The sequence below is a fragment of the Zea mays genome, chromosome 1, assembly GCF_902167145.1.
Source record: "Zea mays cultivar B73 chromosome 1, Zm-B73-REFERENCE-NAM-5.0, whole genome shotgun sequence".
Taxonomy (NCBI): domain Eukaryota; kingdom Viridiplantae; phylum Streptophyta; class Magnoliopsida; order Poales; family Poaceae; genus Zea; species Zea mays.
This window is the reverse complement of record NC_050096.1, coordinates 8,610,305-8,634,476: the sequence shown is the minus strand read 5'-3', so window position 1 is coordinate 8,634,476 and position 24,172 is coordinate 8,610,305. Positions and strand designations below refer to the sequence as shown.

Sequence of the window (24,172 nt, the reverse complement as noted above, 5' to 3'; positions counted from 1 at the left end):
ATGAATTCAGAGTACCCGCACACAAATTTTATTCAATATAATATTAATGCAAAATTATTACATCAAAACGAACAACACTTATCATCAACCTCAATATCTCACAAAGTGTTTGGCAACAACCAATACATAACTAAACCGAAACAAATAAAATTATATATATATATATAGGTGGATGCTCGTGCGTTGCAACGGGAATATATAACACCAGTATACTACAATAACTTATATACAAAATCTGTGTTATATTGTTATGAGAAAATGTTTCATAATCAATTTGTGATCCTAGCCATACATAAATTTTGTTATTTTAATCTAGTTATTTCACCACTACATTGCAACCATCAGTATCATGCAGACTTCGATATATGCCACGATTTGTATGGTCTCATCATTGGAGAGCACGAGCACGTTCCACACATGCCGGAAAAATTCCCTCGTACATCGTTAGTCATCAGACACGCACCATCATATGCTCTTGCTTAAACAAAAAGGTAATTGTGTATGTGTTTGCGAAGAGAATTAAAGGCAGGCCGGCACAAAAGCTACCCTGACGGTGGCGAGGATGACGAACTGGTCACTGTTGTCGATCCTCCTCTGTGTCACCTCCGGCGCCAAGATGACGCCACAATCCTCGATATAGTAGTCGTCGAACACGCGCGACATGACGAGTACCGATGACTCTTGGTTGGGCTGCCAAACGAAGTGCACCCCGGGCTCATCAACGAGGTAGTACCCCTGGCCGTTGCACCACTACATACATCATGTTCGAGGACACTCACACAACGTCAGCAACGTCCATCGTCCCAGCGCACAAGAATCGTGGCAGGTTGGGCTTCAGGTGGACGATGAGCTGGACGGCGTGATGGCGTCGTCGTCGGATGCGGTTTCCAGAACAACCGAGAGTCGTCGACGTTGGCGACAACCATGAGGCCCCCCTGCTTAACGATGGACAGCGCGGTGCAGCTGCTCTGGACCGCGTCCAAGCGGCGGCTTCGCGGGAGCTTGTCGTACACAGCGACGCATGCGACCACGTAAGACTGCTTTTAGAGGTCGAACTGACAGTCGCCAAGCTTCTTCTCGTCATCGATGAGCGAAGACAATGTGAATGCCTCCTGCTCATGGAGTTTGTTCGGGGTTTGAAGTAGGAAACATGGATTCATGCTTGGCGTTGGTTTATGAAAATGACTCACAAGTCTGGTCCATGGAAAAAAAATATTACGAAGAAAAAATTTCACACATGCAAAAAAGGGAATTTAAGTATAATGCATTATTCAAACAAAAGAAATAGCATGCAAAGCTCTTCTTTAAATAATATTACCTCCATCCAAAAATATAATTCAAGAATATCGGTGATACTTATCTACTACTATGCATTGTGCAATGGTAGTAAGTGAGCTTGGAGAGAGATGTAGTAGATGTGTTTCCTGTCATAGATGTAGACATAAACACATATAGGTGGGTGCCCGTGCGTTGCAACGGAAACATTTAATATCATGATAACTTATGAACAAATGTGTGTTATACTGTTATGTGAAAATGTTTCGTAATTAATTTGTGATCCTAGCCATACATAAATTTTGTTATTTCAATCTAACTATTTCATCACTACATTGCAACCAACAGTACCGTGCAGACTTCTATACATGATAGCTGAATGCCCGTGCGTTGCAACGGGAATATATAATACAAGTATACTACGATAACTTATATACAAAATATGTGTTATACCGTTATGAGAAAATGTTTCATAATCAATTTGTGATTCTGGCCATACATAAATTTTGTTATTTATAATCTATCTGTTTCACCACTACATTGCAACCATCAGTATCATGCAGACTTTGATATATATCACGATTTGTATGGTCTCATTATTGGAGAGCACGTTTCACACATACCGGAAGAAATTCTCTCGTACATCGTTAGTCATTGGACATGTACCACCATACGCTTTTGCTTAAACAAAAAGGTAAGTGCGTGTTTGCAAGACTAATGGTCAAACATCGTATAACCACAAAGTTAGAATACTATATTAATATATTAAATAAATTAATCCAATAGACATAGATTAACCCAATTAACATAGGATAAATAAATATCTAATTATAAAAGTATGAAACATGGTATAATCAATGTTGTTACTGCGTAGTAAATATTCATACGAGACTAACACAACTGGAACGATTCAATTTGGAATTAAAATGGGGAAGTTACGAATTTCCAAAGTTTCTATGTATTTGATATAGGATTAATTAGGAAATCAATTTTATTGTTGTTTTCATGACAAAACAGAGGTATTATGTGATAAAAATAATATTATAGAATTATAGAAATTGGAATGAACTCATTTAGATTTAATATGAAATTTCCATGAATTAAATGGGTTTCTGCAATTATTTTTAAACTAAAAATCAATTTCTAAACTCCTTTTCCCTATTTTCTTTATTTTCTGGACTGCGTCCCAAATTCCAGAAAGATCAGGGGCCAAGCTATAAATGTTTTTCTAGACTCAGTGAACATACAGAGTGGACGGTGGGTTAAACACAAAAAAATGTTTTAGTTGAAGTTTTACACAATTCAACATGAGTCATGTTGGCTAGAGGGTGGAAGGCTATGCATTCTGCTTAATAGATCCAAGGTTCGATCCCTAGATAGCCACGGTTTGATTTTTTTCTGCGCGCGAAAAACTGGTGTGCGGGATTGGACGGCTGAGATTGTAGAACGGTAGAATGGACGGCTGAGATCGCAGAATGGCAGAACACAAAAAGGCAGGCTACTATTGCTAACTTAATAAGTAGCAGAGATATATATATAATAAGAGGATAATGATATACAACTAATTTCACCATACCTTCCATCCCAAACACACACGGTAGAGATCTGATTTGCCTCTACGTGGTTAGTGAAAGAAAGGCTACCGTCGTCAGACTAGTCGTCTCCACCACTAACCGTTACCATCCTAATGGCATCCCCTACCGACACTGAAGATATACTTATTGTTCCTTGAGCTTAGACCCCCTTTGGCAGGGTTTTCTGGATGGCTTCTCCTCTAACTCTTCGTGAAGCCGTGCCAAACGGTCTACAAACGGCTCCTCATCAAGAGCCAACAAGGAGCCAGAGCCATTTTTCTATTGGGAGACGCGAAGCATCAGAAAATAGGCTTCTACCGACTCCTATACCACACGCAATCATGTTTCACGAAATTATAGTCCATGCCAACGTCTTCCCGTGAGAAACTGTTTTGGCAAATGAATTGCAAAAGGGCTCTGACTCCTCTAGAGAAGCCAAGAACCCAGAGCCAGAGCTGTTTTGAGAATAGTCAGAGCTACACCAAAGGAGGCCTTACATATAAGGCAACGTATCAGGTGCAAACCAAGTTTCCGTGCAAACCAACTAACAAAAGTCACAAAAAAATATCAAACAAATTATAGATATACTTCATTGACTACTCTACCACTGTATTAAATTTTAAGTTCAAATTCATCATATGTTAAGATATATATAAAAAAGATAAAATTCTGAGATAATTTTCACTTTTTGGTGAGATTTTTTTGTATCTTTTAGCATAGGATGAATTTGAACTTGAAATTTTTATACAGTCCTAGAGTAGACAATGAAGTGCGTCTATATTGTCAGAGAGGAAATCTCCGGCCGGGTGGCGGAGTGCACCCGCCCTAAGTCCTAAGATGAGGAGGGGCTTAGGTGTTTTGCTTGATCGTTGAAGTGAGGAAGAAGAACTCGGGAACACGCAAGGGTTTAGAGTGGTTCGGGCCGCCGGAGCGTAATACCCTACTCCACTGTGAGTTGTATTGCTCAAGAGCTTGTATGAGCTTAGCGAGTCTAAGATTGCGTGTGTGTGTAACGTCGCATGCCTCCCCTTTTATAGCTGAAGGGGGGCATGCACAAAGGGACTGGGCCCCGACATGCGGGCCCAGGGACATAAAGAATATAGTGCTTGGATCCTCTAATATCTGTTGTTGAGACAATCTTCTTGTGCTCCTGACACCCGAGATCTACGTATCCTTGGCGTATAGTGGAAGCTTCTTGCGGAAGAGAAGACGGGTATAGCGTGTCGCTCGACACGGGCGCACTATCCGCCAGTAGACCCAGCAGGCGCGCCGCCTGCTGGATGACCTTGACACCGCCTGCCAGCGAATGGGACGGGACATATTAAATGCTGAGAGGGCACGTCACTCGTCAGCGCAGTGGCAGGCGACGCGTCTTTTCCTCAATAAATGCAGGATCTGCACGACTTCTCGTCAGGCTTGGCCCGGTAGCTTATGTCATGGGCCACAAGCAGCGGGTTTCCGCCTGAGCGGGAAGCGGAGGGCAAGGCCCGCACACGTGTCAGCGCCGGACCCCTGCACACACTAGGGTCCTTCTCGTTCTGGGACCCTACTGGAGTTCGAACTCACCCGGGGGTTCCGGACTTGTACGTATATAGGGGTCTGGTGTCCTTCCGCGGGGGTTCGGCCTCACTAGGGTGTGGTGTCTTTCCCTGCCACGTGGCGCCCTTTGGCCTACCCATCCGGTGGGGTCAGGCGCGGCCCTCCGTGTGGCTAAGGGACGTCGCATTGGTGCGGAGTCTTCATGTTGTAGAAGAGGGTACCCCTGATTTTGGGTACCGACAGTGGCCCCCGGTCCCGCTTCATGGGAGGATGCGAGCCTGCAGGTGGGACCAGAGTCTGATTGGCGGTTGGACCGCTGCTTCCGTACGCCCGTTGCCGCAATTACTGCCGGCCCGCCCATGACCACGCCAACTGTCGTGCCTATTCCCACGGCTGACTGACTCGTACCGTCGTACTTAACGGCACTGTTGGGCCATGCGCGGGGCTGCCTCGAGTCGCTGCAGTGGTTCTGAAAAATTTACCTTTTCAGAATCTGTGACAGTCCCGAGAAGACGTGGCATTGGCGCAGGCGGCGGTGCGGTTTCTTTGCACACGGTAACCGGCGCGTCGGTTACATGACGTGTGGGCTTGGGCCCCTGAGTTGGACCGCCAGTTGTGGCGGAGCTGATGGGGCGCACAGCCGTGGGACGGTTGCATGCCTCTTGCACGACGGGTCACCTCTTTGACCGCTGGATACGGCGAAGATGGAGGGATGCTTAATCGTGGGGCAGCTGCATGCCCCTTGCGTGGCAGTTCGCCTTCCTGGTTGCTGGTTGCCCCAGGAATGGAGGGGCGCGTAACCGCAGGGTAGTCGCACGCTCCTTCTTGGGGTTAGTTTGCATGACATGCGGGGCCTGGCCCCCGTGTCATAAGGTGAGATCCTTGGTGCATGCCGGGGGAGACTTCACCCGTGACGCTTCAGGGGCGCGAGTGGGGGGAGATCTGCCTTTAAAAAGGGGTCGATCCCCTGGGCAGTAGACATGCCTCGCCTCTCTTGCGACCACCGTGCCCTTTCGCCTTCCGGGCCTCCAGATGGGGTGCGCCGGTGTTCTCTGGAGGGATCCGCGTCAAGTTCGTCTCTTCCGGCGACTTCACCGTCGGAGAGCGTGCACTCGTGGTGGTGTCGCCGATCTTGTCTTCTTCCTGCTGTCGTTGGAGGGGTGCAACCCCATGGGGGTTGGCATCCTTCCACCACCATTCGGCTTCAAGGATTTTCATCACGCAGCCCGGCTGCAGTCCCCCACCGACGGTCACCCAGGAGGATGACCACCAGCCTTGTGGCGGGGAGAAGCATGCCAGGCTGCGGCCTCTCGCCCACCCTCAGCTTCAAGGATGTTCATCATCTTCGCTGTGGTGGGAGGCGGGTTGAGCTGGGGCCCTACCCTCCGTTTGGGTCGGTGACCCGCTTCTTCCTCCATCATTCAGAGGGGAAGGGTGTTCCCAATCCTGCGGGAGGGGCAGACCTTGGCTACATGGGTCGGCCGACTGCAGGCTGTCAGCTATAGTGTGTCTGGCCCTTTGGGGCTGGATGGCTCTGGTGCCGCCTCCGACGTTGCCTCCTGTCGTCTGGGCGCACTAGGGGTCCGTACAAGACATCGTACACCGCGGCGGTGGCGGCGGCGTTCTTGGACGATCTTGTCCTCACTCCTATTGGTCGAAACAGGGGCGAGAACCCCTTCGTGCGTGCTGAGGCAGCCACCGCCCACCGGTGTAGAGGTGGTCGCCGCCGCTGGTGAGGCTACCTCTTGCAGAGGTGGTTGCCTCTGCTGGTGAGGGCATCAGAGCCATCTGCCGCTGAGTCCCCGACTCTTTGTCTTTAATGGCCTCGTTGTCACCCCCCGTAGGAGGATGGGGCGAGGACATTTTCATAGTAGCGCTCGCCCTGGGGCGATCGCTGCTGCTGTCTAGTTGCCCGAGGCGGAGGTCGTTGTCGCTGCTGGTGCAGAGGTGGTCGCCGCCGTTGGTGGAGCTGTCCGGCGCCAACTCCCAGCGCGACTCCCGTTGGTGCAATGTAGTCCATTCCTGCGGAAATGGAGCTAGGGTCCCACTTGTAAGGGAATGTAATGGTATTTGCTTTGTGAGCAAAATGTAATAACATATGTAGGATTTTAGCCTGGGAAGCCCAGTTGTGTGTCCAAACCCCCTAGATGGTGGCTTCAAGTACTAAGACACCTGTCGCAGGGCGATGGAGTATGCAGGCCCACGGCACAGGACCTGGCTAAGCGACTACATGGCTTTCGGACCCCCGCAGGAGACAAGTGTCTGTTCTTCAAAGCCGGACCTCCAGGTTGTTGGACGCACAGGACTATAGTTTCAAATACTAGGACACCCGTCATGGTGTGGTGGAGTGTGCAGGATTTTGGGTACGGGACCAGGCTAACCGGCCACACAGGCTCCGGACCACCCTATGGAACGGGCATCCGTTCTTTAGAACCGGCCCCCAGGCCTTTCCCTGTTTTTGTAAAGAAATAAATATAGTCTTCTAAGCAGCATTTAACACTTATCTGTGTAACGCCTGTTCTTGCTGTGAGCGATGTTGTTAACTCTTCCCTAGCCCCCCGCCTGGGATGCAGGCTTGATGTGTTGAGGTTGGATACCAGCGTTTCTGAAAAGGTTGTCAACAATCCTCGGGAGGCAACTCGCCGGGATCTAGATCTGTACACAACTTTTAGCTAGAAAGCATTAGTAGCACACCTCATAGGGTGCTCTGTCTGACATTAGTCGCCCTTTGATACATGCTCGGGACCTACAGGTTTTAGTACGGGTGGCCAAGTTGCGTTTCTGGACCCCCTTGGGTCGCGGTTCTAGATACTAGGACACTTGTCGCAGGGTGGTGGAGTGTGCAGGCTCTCGGTACGGGACCAGGCTGAGCGGCTGCGCGGGCTCCGGACCACCCCAGGAGACTAATGTCCCTTCTCTAGTTCCGGTCCCGAGGTTGTCGGACCCGCAGGACTTATAACTCTAGATACTAAGTTTTCGTCACGGGGTGGTGGAGCATGTAGGCCCACGGTACAGGACTTGGCTGAGCGGCTACACGGGCTCCAGACTACCCTATGGAACAGGGTCCCGTTTTCTAGAGCCGGCCCCCAGGCTGTCGGACCTCCCCACTTTCATGTCAGGGGCCCTAAACTGCAAGCCTGGTTGTTCAATTCGGATGTCGCCATGTTAGACAGATGGAACCCGTACGAGTGGGTTAGCTGAAAGTTATTATTTGAAAGACTGCAAGGTGGGACCATGGAGCAGCAAGATTGGACTATCATAAGAACACGGCTGAGGGGGGTAGTTTCTTCTTCATAAGTTGTCGTGCATGTGTGCAGACCAATAGTCCGGGTTCATGGGGGCAGACCCCACCGGGTTATCATACACGTATGTGTCATTTAGTTATAAAAAAGGAAACAGACTCGACCCCCTTGTCTTGCTCTATGGATAGAACTTACAAAGATATTTGGCATCAGGGTAAGGTACTCCTCCAGTCGTAGCTAGATAGTTGCCCCTGGGTTGGTGCACTCCCGTTACCTTGGAGGGTCCTTCCCAACTGGGGGAGAGTTGCGGAGCACCTCTTGGTGTGGCACTTGCCGCCGACCCAGGGTTTCTATCCGCATTTGACACAGGAACCCCTGTCTCTGGTTGTGATCACTTCTGCATGTACCTGTCTGCAGCTCGGACCCGTGGGAGGTCCGGAAGGGCCTCCGGAGGAAGGCGTGCTTTAGCTTCATAGACCGGGGGACACGGAGTTCCCCCGAGGTCCGTCTAGTTGTCTTCACCGGAGTAGGAGCCTCCGGCAAAGATATCCTTCAGGTCCCCCTCGAGCGACTGATACCTGAGGTCTCGTTCATCCGCGACCACCTCACCGTCGTCCGCCTTTTCCTTGTCGGGCCGGCGGCGAGGCGGGGAGCCGTCTTTGGAGGACTGCTCGCGCCGCTCGCTGGCGCGTTTTGTGAGGTCGATGATCTCGCGACACTCTGTGGCGTTGTGGCGACCATGCGGGTGTACAGGGCATGAACCGTTGTTACCCTTCTGTGGTCGCGGGCGTTTGTTGCGGTCGCCCTGGCCTCCGGTCGCTGCCGCGACCACCAGAGCAGTGGACTGCGGCTTCTGGTAGTCACGGTCCTTCTTTTTCTTCTTTCCGTCCTGGAGGACGGGCCCCGTACCACCCGACTGGGCAGCTCCAGTTTGTGGGGCCGAGTGCCATGCACGGCCCTCGGCGGCTCTAACGCACTTGTCGGCCAGAGCGAAGAGTGTGGGGACAGCTTCCACGTCATGTGTGGCCAACTTCTCCAACATTTTTTCATCACGTACTCCCTGTTGGAAAGCCGTGATGATGGAAGCATCAGAAATACGAGGTATCATACCTCGTACCTTGGTGAAGCGGGAGATGAACTTCCGGAGGGTTTCCCCGGGCTCCTGCCTTACTGCATGGAGGTGGGCCTCCACACCGTGCTGTTGGTAAGCACTGGCGAAGTTCGCCACGAACCGCGCACAGAGTTCTTCCCAGGAGCAGACTGATCCCGGGGTGAGGTTCATGAGCCAGGTCCGGGCAGGTCCGGACAAGGCCACTTGAAAGTATGTTGCCATCACAGTGGTGTTTCCACCTCCTGCCGTGATGGCGGTAACGTACACCTGCAGGAACTCTGACGGGTTTGATGTTTCGTCGTATTTTCCCGACAGGTGTGGCCGGAACTTGGGCGGCCATGACGCCACGCGAAGATGGTCTACGAGGGCGACGCAGCCCATGTCGGCCAAGGGGACACCCGTTTGGGACTGGGCGCCCACTGGTGTCTGCGGTGCCTCCGCGGCGAAATCTCGGTCGAGATTGCGACCCTCAATGTTCTGACGGCGCTCACGCGCCCTTTCCAAAGAGACCCGAGTGTCTTCCCCGGTACGCCTACGGTTGAGCTCCGCCCGAAGGTCGTCGGTCTGTGCACCCCTTACGGAGGGCGAGCGCACAGATGTCGTCGCCTCGCGTTGGCGCCAGGATGATTGAGGCCTCGACCTGGACGAAGTAGAATGCGTCATTCCGAGCAGTCGGTCGACGTCGTCGCGCCACTGCTTCATGGCCCCCGGTGATGCCGTGGAGCTAGGGGGGTGGCGCAACAATTCTCTGGTCGCAGACAGCGCCATAGGCGCTGCCCTCGACGGAGTCCGGGATGCCTGCGCTGGTGTGTGCTGCTGCATGGCATGCACGACAGCGGTCCCAGAGTCGGGGCGGTCGGGCGCTCGTGGCACGGAGGATGCAACCTCTTGCTCCATCACGAAATCCTCCGAGGTTTCGGCGTGGTGCTCGATGATCCGCACCATCATGCTGAGCGAGAAACAAGCAAAAACTTGAAGCCTAGGCCCCTACCTGGCGCGCCAAATGTCGGAGAGGAAATCTCCGGCCGGGTGGCGGAGTGCACCCGCCCTAAATCCTAAGATGAGGAGGGGCTTAGGCGTTTTGCTTGATCGTTGAAGTGAGGAAGAAGAACTCGGGAACACGCAAGGGTTTAGAGTGGTTCGGGCCGCCGGAGCGTAATACCCTACTCCACTGTGAGTTGTATTGCTCAAGAGCTTGTATGAGCTTAGCGAGTCTAAGATTGTGTGTGTGTGTAACGTCGCATGCCTCCCCTTTTATAGCTGAAGGGGGGCATGCACAAAGGGACTGGGCCCTGACATACGGGCCCAGAGACATAAAGAATATAGTGCTTGGATCCTCTAATATCTGTTGTCGAGACAATCTTCTTGTGCTCCTGACACCCGAGATCTGCGTATCCTTGGCGTACAGGGGAAGCTTCTTGCGGAAGAGAAGACGGGTATAGCGTGACGCTCGACACGGGCGCACTGTCCGCCAGTAGACCCAGCAGGCGCGCCGCCTGCTGGATGACCTTGACACCGCCTGCCAGCAGATGGGACGGGACGTATTAAATGCTGAGAGGGCACGTCGCTCGTCAGCGCAGTGGCAGGCGGCGCGTCTTTTCCTCAATAAATGCAGGATCTGCACGACTTCTCGTCAGGCTCGGCCCGATAGCTTATGTCATGGGCTACAAGCAGCGGGTTTCCGCCTGAGCGGGAAGCGAAGGGCAAGGCCCGCACACGTGTCAGCGCCGGACCCCTGCACACACTAGGGTCCTTCTCGTTCCGGGACCCTGCTGGAGTTCGGACTCACCCGGGTGGTTCCGGACTTGTACGTATATAGGGGTCCGGTGTCCTTCCGCGGGGGCCCGGCCTCACTGGGGTGTGGTGTCTTTCCCTGCCATGTGGCGCCCTTTGGCCTGCCCATCCGGTGGGGTCAGGCGCGGTCCTCCGTGTGGCTAAGGGACGTCGTATTGGTGCGGAGTCTTCATGTTATAGGAGAGGGTACCCCTGATTTTGGGTACCGATATATATTTTTATAGAATTTTTATAACTTTTGTTAGTTGGTTTGTAGGGAAACTTAGTTTGTGTCCGACATATTGCCTACATATTTATGTGCTCCTACTGGCTAGCATTAGAGATGGCAATGGGTACCCGCAACCCGATACCTGATGGGTATTTACTCCATTAGGGTATGCATATGGGCTAAATATTCTACCTGTGGGTCAGTTATTGGGCAAAAATCTTCACCCACTGGGTAAACGGGTATTAGAACGTTCCACCTTCACCCATACCCGTTAACCCGCGGGTATAAAATACCCAATATAAACTTAGCCCAAGCATGATCTTGGACTTTAGTCATCCATCTTTTTTACTATTTAACAACTTTTTAGATCATAATGTCATAGAAGACTTAACGACAATTTAATGACCATGTAATGGAACATGTAATGTGCTATGTAGTACTGTCTTAGTGTTACTATTTTATCCAATTATCTTTGGTGTGTTGAATGGATGATTAAATGATGCTAGAAATTTTACAATAATGATATTTAGATGTATATACTTGACATTTGTATAATATAATATTTTGACATTTGTTTAATTTTTTCCCTGTATCCTTCTCCTATATTGTTTTTAATGCATGTATTAATTTGATTTAAACTGTTTCAAAGTATTTATTCGATATTTATTTTTAGTGCAACAAAAAGGAGCCTTCTAGTACATGCAGTTTATTATAGGTTCTGAATGTTAGGTTGATTTTATTTGGCTCATTCAAGGGAATAAGGGTATGCTTGTTCAGCAGTAGATTTCTGAAAATCTGATTCTAGCTGTGAGTTGTGAGCTGACCGTTATGAAATACTGATATTTGTTTGGTTGAAACAACTCTCAACTATATATTTTATAAGAGCATGCAAGCTTGTAACATGGTAGAGATAATGATATACAACTAATTTCACCATACCTTCCATCCCAAACACACACAGTAGAGATCTGATTTGCCTCTACGTGGTTAGTGAAAGAAAGGCTACCGTCGTCAGACTAGTCGTCTCCACCACTAACCGTTACCGTCCTAATGGCATCCCCTACCGACACCGAAGATATACTTATTGTTCCTTGAGCTTAGACCCCCTTTGGCAGGGTTTTCTGGATGGCTTCTCCTCTAACTCTTCGTGAAGCCGTGCCAAACGGTCTACAAACGGCTCCTCATCAAGAGCCAACAAGGAGCCAGAGTCATTTTTCTATTGGGAGACGCGAAGCATCAGAAAATAGGTTTCTACCGGCTCCTATACCACACGCAATCATGTTTCACGAAAGTATAGTCCCTGCCAACGTCTTCCCGTGAGAAACTGTTTTGGCAAATGAATTGCAAAAGGGCTCTGACTCCTCTAGAGAAGCCAAGAACCCAGAGCCAGAGCTGTTTTGAGAATAGTCAGAGCTACACCAAAGGAGGCCTTACATATAAGGCAACGTATCAGGTGCAAACCAAGTTTCCGTGCAAACCAACCAACAAAAGTCAAAAAAAAATATCAAACAAATTATAGATATACTTCATTGACTACTCTACAACTGTATTAAATTTTAAGTTCAAATTCATTATATATTAAGATATATATAAAAAAAGATAAAATTCTGAGATAATTTTCACTTTTTGGTGAGATTTTTTTGTATCTTTTAGCATAGGATGAATTTGAACTTGAAATATTTATACAGTCCTAGAGTAGACAATGAAGTGCGTCTATATTTTTATAGAATTTTTATAACTTTTGTTAGTCGGTTTGTAGGGAAACTTAGTTTGTGTCCGACATATTGCCTACATATTTATGTGCTCCTGCTAGCCACCATAAGAGATGGCAATGGGTACCCGCGACCCGATACCCGATGGGTATTTACTCCATTAGGGTATACATATGGGCTAAATATTCTACATGTGGGTTAGTTATTGGGCAAAAATCTTCACCCACTGGGTAAACATGTATTAGAACGTTCCACCTTCACTCATACCCGTTAACCCGCGGGTATAAAATACCCAATATAAACTTAGCCCAAGCATGATCTTGGACTTTAGTCATCCATCTTTTTTACTATTTAACAACCTTTTAGATCATAATGTCATAGAAGACTTAACGACAATTTAATGACCATGTAATGGAACATGTAATGTGCTATGTAGTACTGTCTTAGTGTTACTATTTTATCCAATTATCTTTGGTGTGTTGAATGGATGATTAAATGATGCTAGAAATTTTACAATGATATTTAGATGTATATACTTGACATTTGTATAATATAATATTTTGATAGATGTTTAATTTTTGTGGGTACGGGTGATCCGATTGGTGACTCATACCCACGTGGGTATGGGTATGGGGGTAAACTTATACCCACCAGTGTATATGGGTGACCCGATGGGGTTATTTTTTATCGTGGTACGAGTATGAAGTAGTAATACCCGATGGCTATTTACCCATTGTCATCTCTAGCTAGCATGTACGTTACGTTTGAGGTTTGCCCTGCACTGCAACGCTGCAAGCACCGGCCCCGAGGCAAATAGTCTCGTCAGTTCGTCACGCTAGCAAAAAGCCACGAGCCACTGAAATGCAAGCAGCTAGTTTAATTAATTTGTTGCATGGATTATTGGAAACGTGACGGGAAATCGTACGCGCTATATAGCTGCTACTGTGCTAGCTATGTGTGCATGATCATATCGACAGAAAACAAATCTACTAGGACCACAGCCGGTGGGTGCTCTCGCCTCTCGCTCGCAAAGGTGCTGCTGCTGCATGCATGTGATGTGATGATGAGAACATGATAGGACCAATCATGGACGACCGATCGAGATCAGCCACTCAAAGAACTGATAAGAGAGTGGGCTACGTCGTCGTCCGTCGCCCATGCGTCGTGTGTCGTTGCTCGCCCATGCATGAATGCATGCGTCGCTCCCAAACAGAGAATTGGTTGTGCCGTCTTTTCTTTATTATTTGGAGTAGGAAAGCAAGTTTGGTAGTCACCATGCATCATGCGTGCACAGGACTACGGGAGAGAGCCGCGTACGTGATCCCCGGTCGCCAGATGACGCTGATGACGTGGCGTCTTCTAAATCGTTCAAACAACCCTACCGGAATTCAGAACTTTGCCGAGTGCCGTACTTTTTGCCGAGTGTCTTTTGTCGGGCATTCGAAGGCTTTGTCGAGAGCCACACTCGGCGAAGTCCTACTCTTGGTAACATCCAAAAGGCTAGCACATATTTCTAAGTTAGAACCTGACAACATCCAAAAGGCTAGCACCATGCCACCAAAACCAAAAGGCTAGCACATATTTCTTTGACCTATACAAAAATTTATAAATCAGCATAATTTATATATCAATACATCACTATTAATTTTGATAGCCAATATACATATACTTACTAATTGCTTGCCGTCACACCCTTAGGGAACTCCACAAGCTCGATATCACCATCATCTCCCTCCTGAACAGTCCACACATGACACATCAACATTACATAGAACAAAAGTTAAAAATAAATATTATGTTACAACCTATAATAGGATTGCATACCACAAGAATAGGTGCAGTTTTCTCATGTTGAGAGCCCCTTATCCAACTAGATGCACAAATTAGTGCTTGAATTGTTGAAGGCTTCAAAGAACTCCGATAATCATCAACCACTCTTGCTAGGATAGCCAAAAATCTCTTTGCCATACTAGAGACTATTGGAAATCTATGAGAATGTTGTTGCCAATAGGGGAGCAAGCTAAAATTCTTATCACTGGTAGGCACATTTGGTTCATCTAAACAGATAAGCAACTATGAGTTTGAACCTTCTGTGGCACTTGACTCCAAATAATTCTGAAATTCGTCTGGGAACTACAGCTGCTAGTGAACTGTTTGTACCCATTGATGAAGAGGTTGACTGAGTGTTTAGGCCGCTACTGTCACCCATTTTTGGCAATACATGAAAATACGAAGGATCAAACTGTGTATTCCTTCTAGCAAGAAGCTTGGATATCAAAATACACAGCATCATTATTTGAAGCATTGTCAAGTGCGATTGTGATAACATTATCTTCAATTTTCCATTCAACTAGACACTCAAAAATAGCTTGAGCTATCACTACACCAGTGTGGGGAGGATCTAGCTCCACAAAGTTTACATTGCAATTCCCAACTAGCATATATATATGTAGTGTGCAACCAAACTCTTGTATTGGATGGACATTTTGGTTAGATGTCCACATATCGGTAGTCAAACTTATAGATTCAACCTATTTAAGAGTTTTCTTTAGAAGGTCCTTTTCATATTCATATAATTTCATGCACTCATTATTTAGTCTTTCTACCAATACTTTCATAGGTGTTGTTTATCCATTTCATTAAGAATATAGCTGATGTGCTTAAGAAGTGAAACTGTGAAAGGCGGAATTGATTGATGTGCTGAAATGTGGTAGCTCGTTGAGCTCTCGAGCTGGCTTGTTAACAAACTAAGCTAGGATGCCGGTTCAGCTCGTGTAAAAATCTAAACGGTCTGAGCCGAGACGATTAGACTACGAGTTGAGCGAGCCAGTAAGCCACGAGTATTTCGTGCAGCTCTACTGTATTCATTTGGAAGAAGCATATGTATCAGCTGGTTCACATGCCGCATGATTGGTTTCTTGGCTGGAGGGAGCCCGGCTCGCGTCGCCCTGCACGGCTAGCGAAGGTCTGTCTCCATATCTCTACGCATGCAGCCGATATGTGTTTTTTTTGCCTGAGTTGTATCTGCGCGTACAAGCTATCCTCCCTGCATACATGAAACCAATCAACGGCTGCAGCATGGTCAACGGGGTGCAATGGGCCTGGATGCACTCGTCAGGGCAACCAAACACGTTGATGATGCACGGTCTCGAACAATCGATCTTTATGGGACCCGGGCGAAGCCATGATCGAATCTGTACGACTGTACGTGTATGGTGCATTCTGCGTGCACTATGATCTCGTGGGCTTTTGCTACAGTGCAGTGATTATATCTGCTGTTGCCGCCGTGTTGCGAGCCCATCCGCTGTGCCTCGGCCTGTTGGAGGCTGGCTGGGGAAAAGGGACGCTCCGTGTGCTTCAATATCACACGTACAAAAGTAGCAAAAGGTATTTTATATATCTGTTGTTGCCGATATTATCTCTACAAGTACTGTACGCTACACAAGGTATTTTATATATGTACCCATACCATTACTCCACACGTACCTCTACAATTTTTCAGGACTGTATGCTATGGGCCGGGGGTGTCTGTGTCTCCTCGCCGGACTGGAGCTTTTAGGCCCATCTTTCAATTTGCGTGGCAGCCTGAAACCAGGCCGCGTGTTGGGCCTACCAAGTACAATCGAGCCGGGATGTTGAACAATCGGGGCCCTGGCGTAGAGCTTTTCGCAAACGGCAACTTGTCGGTGACGCCTGCGCGCCTCGCCAACGGTGATTGCCTGATTGGCGATGGCGCGCGACACACATGAAGGTGAAGCCAGCGGGGGGCTATCGTCCGTCCGATCACGAATATGTCCATAGAGCAGGCAGTGGCACTACCACCCCTGATCGAGAAGAGTACGTGGTACTCGTACCGTACGTACCCCGGCGGCCGGAATCAGCACACACCCGCGTTCCCGGCCGGACGGTCAAAGGCGCGCGACGGAATCGCCGGTCGCGGCCCTGTACCACCAAAGCGGGGACACCCGTAGCGCGGCGCGGATCGGGCTGCCGCTCTCGCTGTTCGCGTTGCGCCGCCAGCAGCACGCAGGGAGCCATTTGGCCGGCCGGCCGGCGGTGCTACTTGCGCGCGCGCCGTCCCCGCGGGGATTTGGCCTACAGCTAGCCTCGCTTCGATCCCCTGTCAGTCCTGTCCTACTCCTCCTAGCTACCACTACCACACGCTCGTGCGACGCCGCCACGGGACGGGACGGGGGATCGACAGATTCTGCAACGTACCTGCTGCTGCAGGAGCGCAAGAGGGGGCGCGGGGTGCCCTAAACGCTAAACCACCGTACGTGCTCGCTTTGGCTGCTGGCGCCCTTTGGGGCTTCCTTTCTCCGGGACTGATGGATGGATGGATGGGCATTCGGTTCCGTTCCAGTGCCTGCCTCACGCTTTCGTTCCCGGCTGGCTGGCTCTCCACTTCCACCTCCCTCCGACCGCCTTTGTTCATGTTCTCGCGCGCGGTACGGCTCTCGCTGCCAGGGCACTGCACCTGCAGAGAGAGAGGTAGATAGGCGCTCATGACAGACAGACAAACAGACAGACATGAGATGACCCAAAGCTGATCGAGCACCCGACCAGATGCCAACCCCGGCCCCCTGTCGTCGACTTCAATTCATTACCGAGATCTATCGTCTTTGTCTTCCCCAGTATAGGCTTGGCTAGGTAACAATCACGACAGACACTAATCCGATCCCTCAACTTTATGCTACACGCTGACACGCATGGAGTAAACGCCAACATTCTCGCCGCGTCGAGCGGTTGGTTTGCTCTAACCAAGCTTCCATTAGGGCTGTTATCAACATCTGTCGGTTCATCACATCGGGCCGCCAGACGTACGTACGGCCGCCACCACCCAAAGATAGCAAAGGTCCCGCTCGATCCCGCGCGCGCACTTGCTCGGCACTGCCCTGCCCTGCCCTGCCCTTCTCCCTCCCCGGCCGGCCGGCTCCCCTATAAGTATCGAGCTCCTGCGTTCGCCATGGTTAGGCTGCCCATCCTAGCTAGCGGCGGACCGGCAGCTTCTCGGCTGCTCATATACAAATCATGACGACGCTCTTCGAGGAGGATGCGGCCGCCGGCATGCCCATCCTAGATGGCTCCTCCTACATTGTAAACCTCTCTCTCCCTTCCTTGATGCATGTGTGTGCCTGTCGTGTCCAACTATATATTTCTGGTTTCCTTCTTCGTTTTTTTTCCCTGTGTGTATGTATGTACGTAACTACGTATAGGTCTGCAGTTTTCGTCAATGAGGTCGTCGCACGATTTGGTCTGTCGACGAGCGACCGAATTCATCGTGCATGACTTCTTGCCAGGAATAAAACTGAATAAAGGGTTGTTTGAATGCAGTTAGTTAGCTAAAGAATTTGGTTGTGCAATTAGTTAGCTAACTATCAACTAATTTATTAAAAATAGCTAATAGTTTAGCTAGGTTGTTTGATGTCTCTAGTTAATTTTAGCCACTAACTATTAGCTTTAGTACATCCAAACACACTCTAATCAGTTAGTCATGACCTAAAATAGCATCATTGCGTTGGACCATGCATGCATGCAGCATTTATAGGATATATAATCCAGTTTTTGTTCCCTGACTTGTTGCTTCTTCGGTCATGTGGTCCCGACCGCAACTGTAGCAGAGAAACTTGTGGCATACGGTACGATGTTGTCGTCTTGGAAACAAGTCGATCGATATATATACATCTTCCTCGCACATGCCGCCCCCTCCCTTCTCCCATTACACCCGCAAGTGGATCGAGAGCCATTTCTCTCTTCTCAAGGTCAAGGATCAATATATATTGGACAAAGTTTCTCCGGTCGGTCGATCGAAAAGCTGCGCCGTGTGTGCACTAATCTGACCATCTTCTTCGTTCATGCATGCGTTGAAGATCATCGTTGTTGCCGGCCATGCTTCGTCCCGATGATCGCTTCGCTGTAATTGCTTCTCAGCTCTCGTCCGACACAGTTTTTGATCGCTCTCTTCGTAGGTTAGGTTTTGCGATGGTGTTATGAATAAATCCAACCCAGGCAATTTCATTAATTTCTTCCTTATTTGAGATCTCTTGCTAGCTGCCGTGTTTCTTACACACCTTGTCTCTATGCATCAATGCATGTTCGTGGGGTTGTGATTAAAACAAAATGGCAACAACTGGTACTTGTTTTTCCATAATGGAAGATTAAATTAAAACCAAAATCAGAACAACATCGAGATGATACAACTTGCAAAGACATCTACCAAAGCTAAGGGGGTGTTTGAATGCGCTAGAGCTAACAGTTAGTGGCTAAAATTAGTTAAGACATCCAAACACACCAGCTAACAGTTTAGCTATTAATTATTTTTAGTTAATAGTTAGATAGATATTTGTTAAGTAGCTAAATTCACTGACAATTTTTAGTCAACTAACTATTAGACATTTTTGTTGAGATAAGCACAACATTACTAACCATGTCTTCATTCAGATTTGGGCGGACCTTAACAGAGAATAAAAGTTGCTTTTTTCCCGTCCCTGCCGTCTACGTCTTTGCAATTTTATTCCGAATCACATAGATGACCTTATTTCGAGTAGTTCGCTTCGATGAAAGCGGCACGTAGAATCAAAATCGCACGTGCATGGTTGCATATCTCAAGCTTTTGACCCTCCCTCAGAAATTGCATATGAGTAGTAGCTGCACTAAAGAAGAAGAAAGAATAGTTGTGTTCTTTACAACAAAAGGTAGTGATGCGTCTAATATTCACTACTCTCTTTTTTTTGAAACGAAATATTCACTACTCTCACGACGAGTTTGCAGTTATTTCCACTGGGAGGGATTGAACTTCCTATAAAGATGTAATTCAGTTATTAGAATAAACAGTCATTTAACAAAATAAAACGACTCACATATTTGGTCACGCTCTGAAATTCTACAGGAGGAAATTTCAAGCCCCATAGCTGCTCATATTCTCAACTTCTACGATGGCGGCCTTGGTGACGACCTCTTCGAAGCGGCGACTACCGCCTCCGGTCCATTTCATGCCACCGATGACGATGTTTCTTCGTCTACCACTACCACCCCTCCTATCTGCGGCTACAGCGACGACGCTCCGGCTGCTGCTGGTGCCACGGCCTACTCCCCATTGCCATCCTTGGACGCCACTCTCACGGCCCTCCTTGAGCAAGAGCAACACCACGGCCTTGACACCGGGGACCTTCCGCAGATCAATGGCCTTTCAGAAGTAGCATACTACCCAACCGCCACCGATGAGGCCAGCATAGGGCAATTCAACCAGATGGGGCTTCCGGATACCTTAGCTGAACAGATGCTTCCGATGCAGATGAACAGCAGTGCATCCGCCTTGATGCCACTCACTTCGGACTACGATGAGTGCTTCACAGCGGCGTTAGCTGAAGGGTTCATGGGTCTGGATGGAGCCATGTATCATCCGCAAACTGGAGCAATTCTTCCAGGCTGCGATGCAGAAGCATCACAGCAGGGGTTCTTCAACAGTGCCAGCAGCAATGGTCTGGTGATGATTGGCGAGTACCAGAAGATGATGGAGGGTGAAGGACTGACAACAACATATGACGACACAGATTCCATGAAAGGGGCATTTAATACTAATGCAGAGATGCAGGTAACATTCAAAAGCTTAGGTACACCATCCACAATGATGCCAAACAAAAGCACAGGTCAAGTTACCGGTTGACCATGCCTAGAATTTCCGATTCTTACACAGAACGAATTATATTAACCAAACAGGTAGGAGGAAATGATCAGCACCTGGTAAACGGATGCAATGGGAACCCAGAACTATCAGGATTGGAAGACTCCACATTCAAGGTTGTCCGCTTGTCACCCGAAGAGAAGAAGGAAAAGATCCATAGGTATAGAAAGAAACGGAACGAGAGAAATTTCAACAAAAAAATAAAGGTACCATTGAGCATTTCAGTAGAGCATTACTTGTGCATGGACATCTTACCAATTTAGTTGTGCTTGACCTACAACAAAATGCAGTACGCATGCAGAAAAACCTTGGCAGATAGCAGGCCCCGTGTCCGGGGAAGGTTCGCGAAGAATGATGAGCTCTGTGAAGCAGCAGCGCAATCAGGCTCCCTGAATTATGGACATTATGAACAAACTGTAAGTTTTTAATTAAACTACACAATCTTATCAAACAGTCTGGCATAACTAGAAGATATGGCGATATTAAATGTTACGGGAATGTAACTTGATGCATATGGAGACAAATCGTAAGATTGTAATAGATGAAAAAATTAGGCCATGATTTTAAGTCCCTGCCCCATTACAATGATGGAAAACATGAATGTTCTTATGTATTTTCATTGTTATTAAACAAAAGCCTGACATATTTCTATGCGTAGTTAACAAGAACTCTTACCTTTTTCAGGACCATATGAAAGAAGAAGCCATGCTGGACACATCTGACATTCTTGCGCATCTAAGTGAATTAAATTCCTACAACTACAAGTATAAATGCACCATCGAATCATGGATGTGATTCTCAAGTCTCAACCACACAAACTAAGACCCAGTGTCTTAATTCAAGTTGTGCAACATTGAGCACAGTTTTTTTTCATTTCCTTTAAAATAAACTTACAGCATTAGAAGCTCAATTTCAGGTCGAGAACTTAGTTCAGCTAATGTAGATTTAATGTATGTGTGAATCTGCTCACTTGTTTACCATTGTCACAAGTGAATGTGGTAGTTAGTCTCCAGAAGAGTGGTTTGTGTATATAACTATGCCATTTATAGAAATAAAAGTTCTGAGGATCTCTTCAATATTTCTTTGTCACAGAGTCTAGATTTGGCCTGCTCAGCAAATTCCAAGGATAGCAACGATACATCAACATAATCATAATAACATGGTTACAGAGCACAGTAATAAGTAAAGTTAATATATTGGAATGTCACCTAGGTGCCTTGTAGCCTGTGCCCCTATGTGCAGAAAGATCAAGAGTCAGAACCAACAATGAACAATGAATAACCGTAGCAAAAATGTTTAAAACTATACTCAAGAGCTCAGTAAGGTTCATGGTCTTGCTGATAATTCATAGGCCCATGCAATTGTAGAAATCCAATTATGTTCATTTTCTGTTTTAGTGGAGTTGTCCAAGAACAAGCTACAGGCTCATAGAGTAGTGTATCCACAGTTGAGCTAGGGCAAAGATTAAAATATTAATCAACTAAAATGTTTTCCTCAAGTATAAGCACTGCCTGTGCCATTTAATAAGTAGCCAAGGTGAAAGACACACTACTGTCTTAGGCAATGTAAAGCTCTAGCAGTACTACCACATTACAAATCTCCATTACGGCTAAGCTGCAATCAGTGGTCAAACTTACAAACAGCGGTTACTCAAACCAACATTGTAGGGAAGTGGAAATTCCATGCCAGAATTTGCTCTGCCAGACAAGATTTTATCGTTTAAGTCAATGCATTTGGATCCTTCAATTGCTGTACAGTTTGTTCACCCACACTTGTTGATTATACAAGAATATAGTTGCACGCAGTGGATCAAAAAATCATCTGATAGAAGCAAATGTACAAACAGCTATGTGGTAAGGCTAACTCATAGTCATTAATGTTGTGGCCTGGGGCACTGGCACAGCAAGAGAGAACAATTCTGAGAGCCCTCGCTCCTCCAATTCGCACCCCTGAGCATCCATCCCAACTATAACCGGATCGAATAGTGCAACCTGGGGCTCAGATTTGCTACAGCCAAGCAGGACTAAGCCAGTGGGTCTGGTGAAGCCGAGGAACATGACGCAGCGAGCGCGCCCATAACCCCAGAATCGGGCCCCGACCCAGACGGCGACCTCAGAGACAATGACGGCGACCTTGACGACCACCCCGAGCGCGTCGATCCCGTTCCTGAAGCCCTTGTGCAGCTGGAGGCCGAGGAAGCCCTCGACGACCTTGGAGGTGTTCTTGGAGAGCTTGTAGCTGGACTTGAGGACGGCGAGCACGGCGACGCCCGCGGGCGACGCGGCGTGGAGGCCCGCCGGCGCGGCGGCGGCGAGGCGGAGGAGCGAGGCGGCGGCGAGCGCGGCCTTGAGGCGCTTGGAGGAGGGGAGCGAGGGGAGGCGCGCGGCGGCGGGGCCGAGCGTGCGTGCCGCCTTGTACGACTTGGAGGCGGCCTTGGACGCGGCTAGGATGGCGGCGACAGGGGAGGAGGCGGTGGCGAGCGCCCGCGGCGTCCGGAGCGCGGCGGCGGCGGCGGACGTGGCGGCCGCCAGCGGCTTGAGCGCGCGGGAGCGGGAGAGGGCGACGAGCAGGCGCACCCCGAAGGCTACGCCGAGCGCGGAGGTGGCGGCCGCGGCCGCGAGCTCGTGCTCGGCGAGAGGAGGCATGCCGGCGGGCCGCGTGGGGAGGCAAAGGCCATAGGAGGCGAGCCGGGTGCGGGTGGAAACCGCCAAGGTAGCGAGGCGGGGTGGAAACGGAAAAGGCCAAGGAACGAAAGGGACACGGATTTGGATGGCGAGGCGTGACGTGGACGCGGCCGCCATCGCGCGTTGGGGGCTTGGGGGTGAGGGGCGTGCGGCGGTGCCCCGAGGGGAGGCTTGGTGGTGGCAGAATTTTTCGGCCGGCTCGGCCAGGGGTGCCGATTCCACGAGCAGGGATTATAGATGGCACGGAGGCCGCAGCTCAAGAGCAAGCAAGCACGATTTTTTACTTTTTGGATGTACAGGAACAGGACCATGTCTGGCTGCTTCCAGACACCACTCGACCTATCCTCTGGAGTCTCGCCTCGCTCTTGATTCTGGCTATTTTCCTGAGTTGGACGCGAGGCTTGGACTCACGTTCACGCGATGGTGAAGGCCGACGCCTCGTCGATCGAGTACCTATCTATCCTCGTTGTGCCGACTGCAGTGGATAGACGCGGGGAGGGCCCCGGACCACCGAGCCGAACCCGGCAGAATTTTGGTGCAGGTAGCCCATGAAAAACCGTCGGGCGGGGTCGGCCCACTCCGTCCCTCCACTCGGACTAGACGACGTCCGTGGGCTTCAATTCTTGCCGTGGTGCTGTTGGGCTGCTAAACCAGCAGAACTCATGTTGGGCGAATTTGCCCTGGAGGGACCAGGGCGTGCAAGGACAAGGACAAGAAACCGGTGCAAATGACAGACACAACACGACGATCGAGATGCTTGCTTTACTCTTGTTCGGTGAAAGCAGACAGCCAGGTGATGAGGAGCCATAAAGCCATTCGCTTCCCTCTAACAAAGTGCAGAGAGGGACGTTGAGGAAAGCGTCGTGCTAACTGCAGTGCAGGGCACCATGAACGGGGGCCCGTCCACGTGTACGTACGTCTCCCCAAATGTCCGTGTCCGTCTCTCCGTCGTCCATGATCAATTCATAGCGAGCAGTCCTAGCTCAAATGATTCCGGTCACAAGAAACCAGTCGCTAGAGAACATGGCGGGCAGCAGCTCTTGATGAGAAACTAAATCAAGGTTGCGTTGCCTTCCTTCCGGGGAGACAAGGAAACTCCCGTCGATCAGAAAACGCATGGCAGGTCATGCACCACGGTGAACTCGGTTGCGTAGAGGCGTGGAGCGGCCGGGGCAAGCGAAGCGACCCTCCCGGAAAGGGCGGCGCGGTACCTAACGCTGACACTGCTGGTACGCAACGTACTTGGTACACAACCGCTCCAAGCTCTAGTGCAACCGCAGGTCAGCGGCGGCTCGCCGTGCTCGCAAAAGCCGAGCCGCTTTCGAACTTGCAGTGCAGCGCCGGACATG

General features: G+C 49.2%; 2 protein-coding genes across 2 annotated transcripts; one reads left to right on the top strand and one right to left on the bottom strand.

Moving 5' to 3' along the window:
• Window positions 1-18,048: 18,048 nt before the first annotated feature.
• On the top strand, window positions 18,049-21,210 carry LOC103631693 (uncharacterized). The gene is made up of 5 exons (XM_008652637.4): window positions 18,049-18,371; window positions 19,345-20,049; window positions 20,175-20,345; window positions 20,430-20,555; window positions 20,824-21,210. Exons 1-5 carry the CDS (start codon window positions 18,345-18,347, stop codon window positions 20,932-20,934), a joined length of 1,140 nt encoding a protein of 379 aa, XP_008650859.1. The 5' UTR covers window positions 18,049-18,344; the 3' UTR covers window positions 20,935-21,210.
• Window positions 21,211-21,830: 620 nt separating this feature from the next.
• LOC100275508 (uncharacterized) lies at window positions 21,831-22,878 on the bottom strand. The gene has a single exon (NM_001374291.1). It carries the CDS (start codon window positions 22,782-22,784, stop codon window positions 21,999-22,001), a length of 786 nt encoding a protein of 261 aa, NP_001361220.1. The 5' UTR covers window positions 22,785-22,878; the 3' UTR covers window positions 21,831-21,998.
• Between the last annotated feature and the right edge of the window lie 1,294 nt (window positions 22,879-24,172).

Excerpts from the sequence above, each read along its gene's own strand:
- LOC100275508 (NM_001374291.1), bottom strand. The coding sequence starts at position 22,784 with ATGCCTCCTCTCGCCGAGCACGAGCTCGCGGCCGCGGCCGCCACCTCC.
- LOC103631693 (XM_008652637.4), top strand. The coding sequence starts at position 18,345 with ATGCTTCGTCCCGATGATCGCTTCGCT. Across the intron at positions 20,050-20,174 it reads ATACTAATGCAGAGATGCAG|GTAGGAGGAAATGATCAGCA; the intron begins GTAACATTCAAA and ends TTAACCAAACAG. Across the intron at positions 20,346-20,429 it reads ATTTCAACAAAAAAATAAAG|TACGCATGCAGAAAAACCTT; the intron begins GTACCATTGAGC and ends AACAAAATGCAG.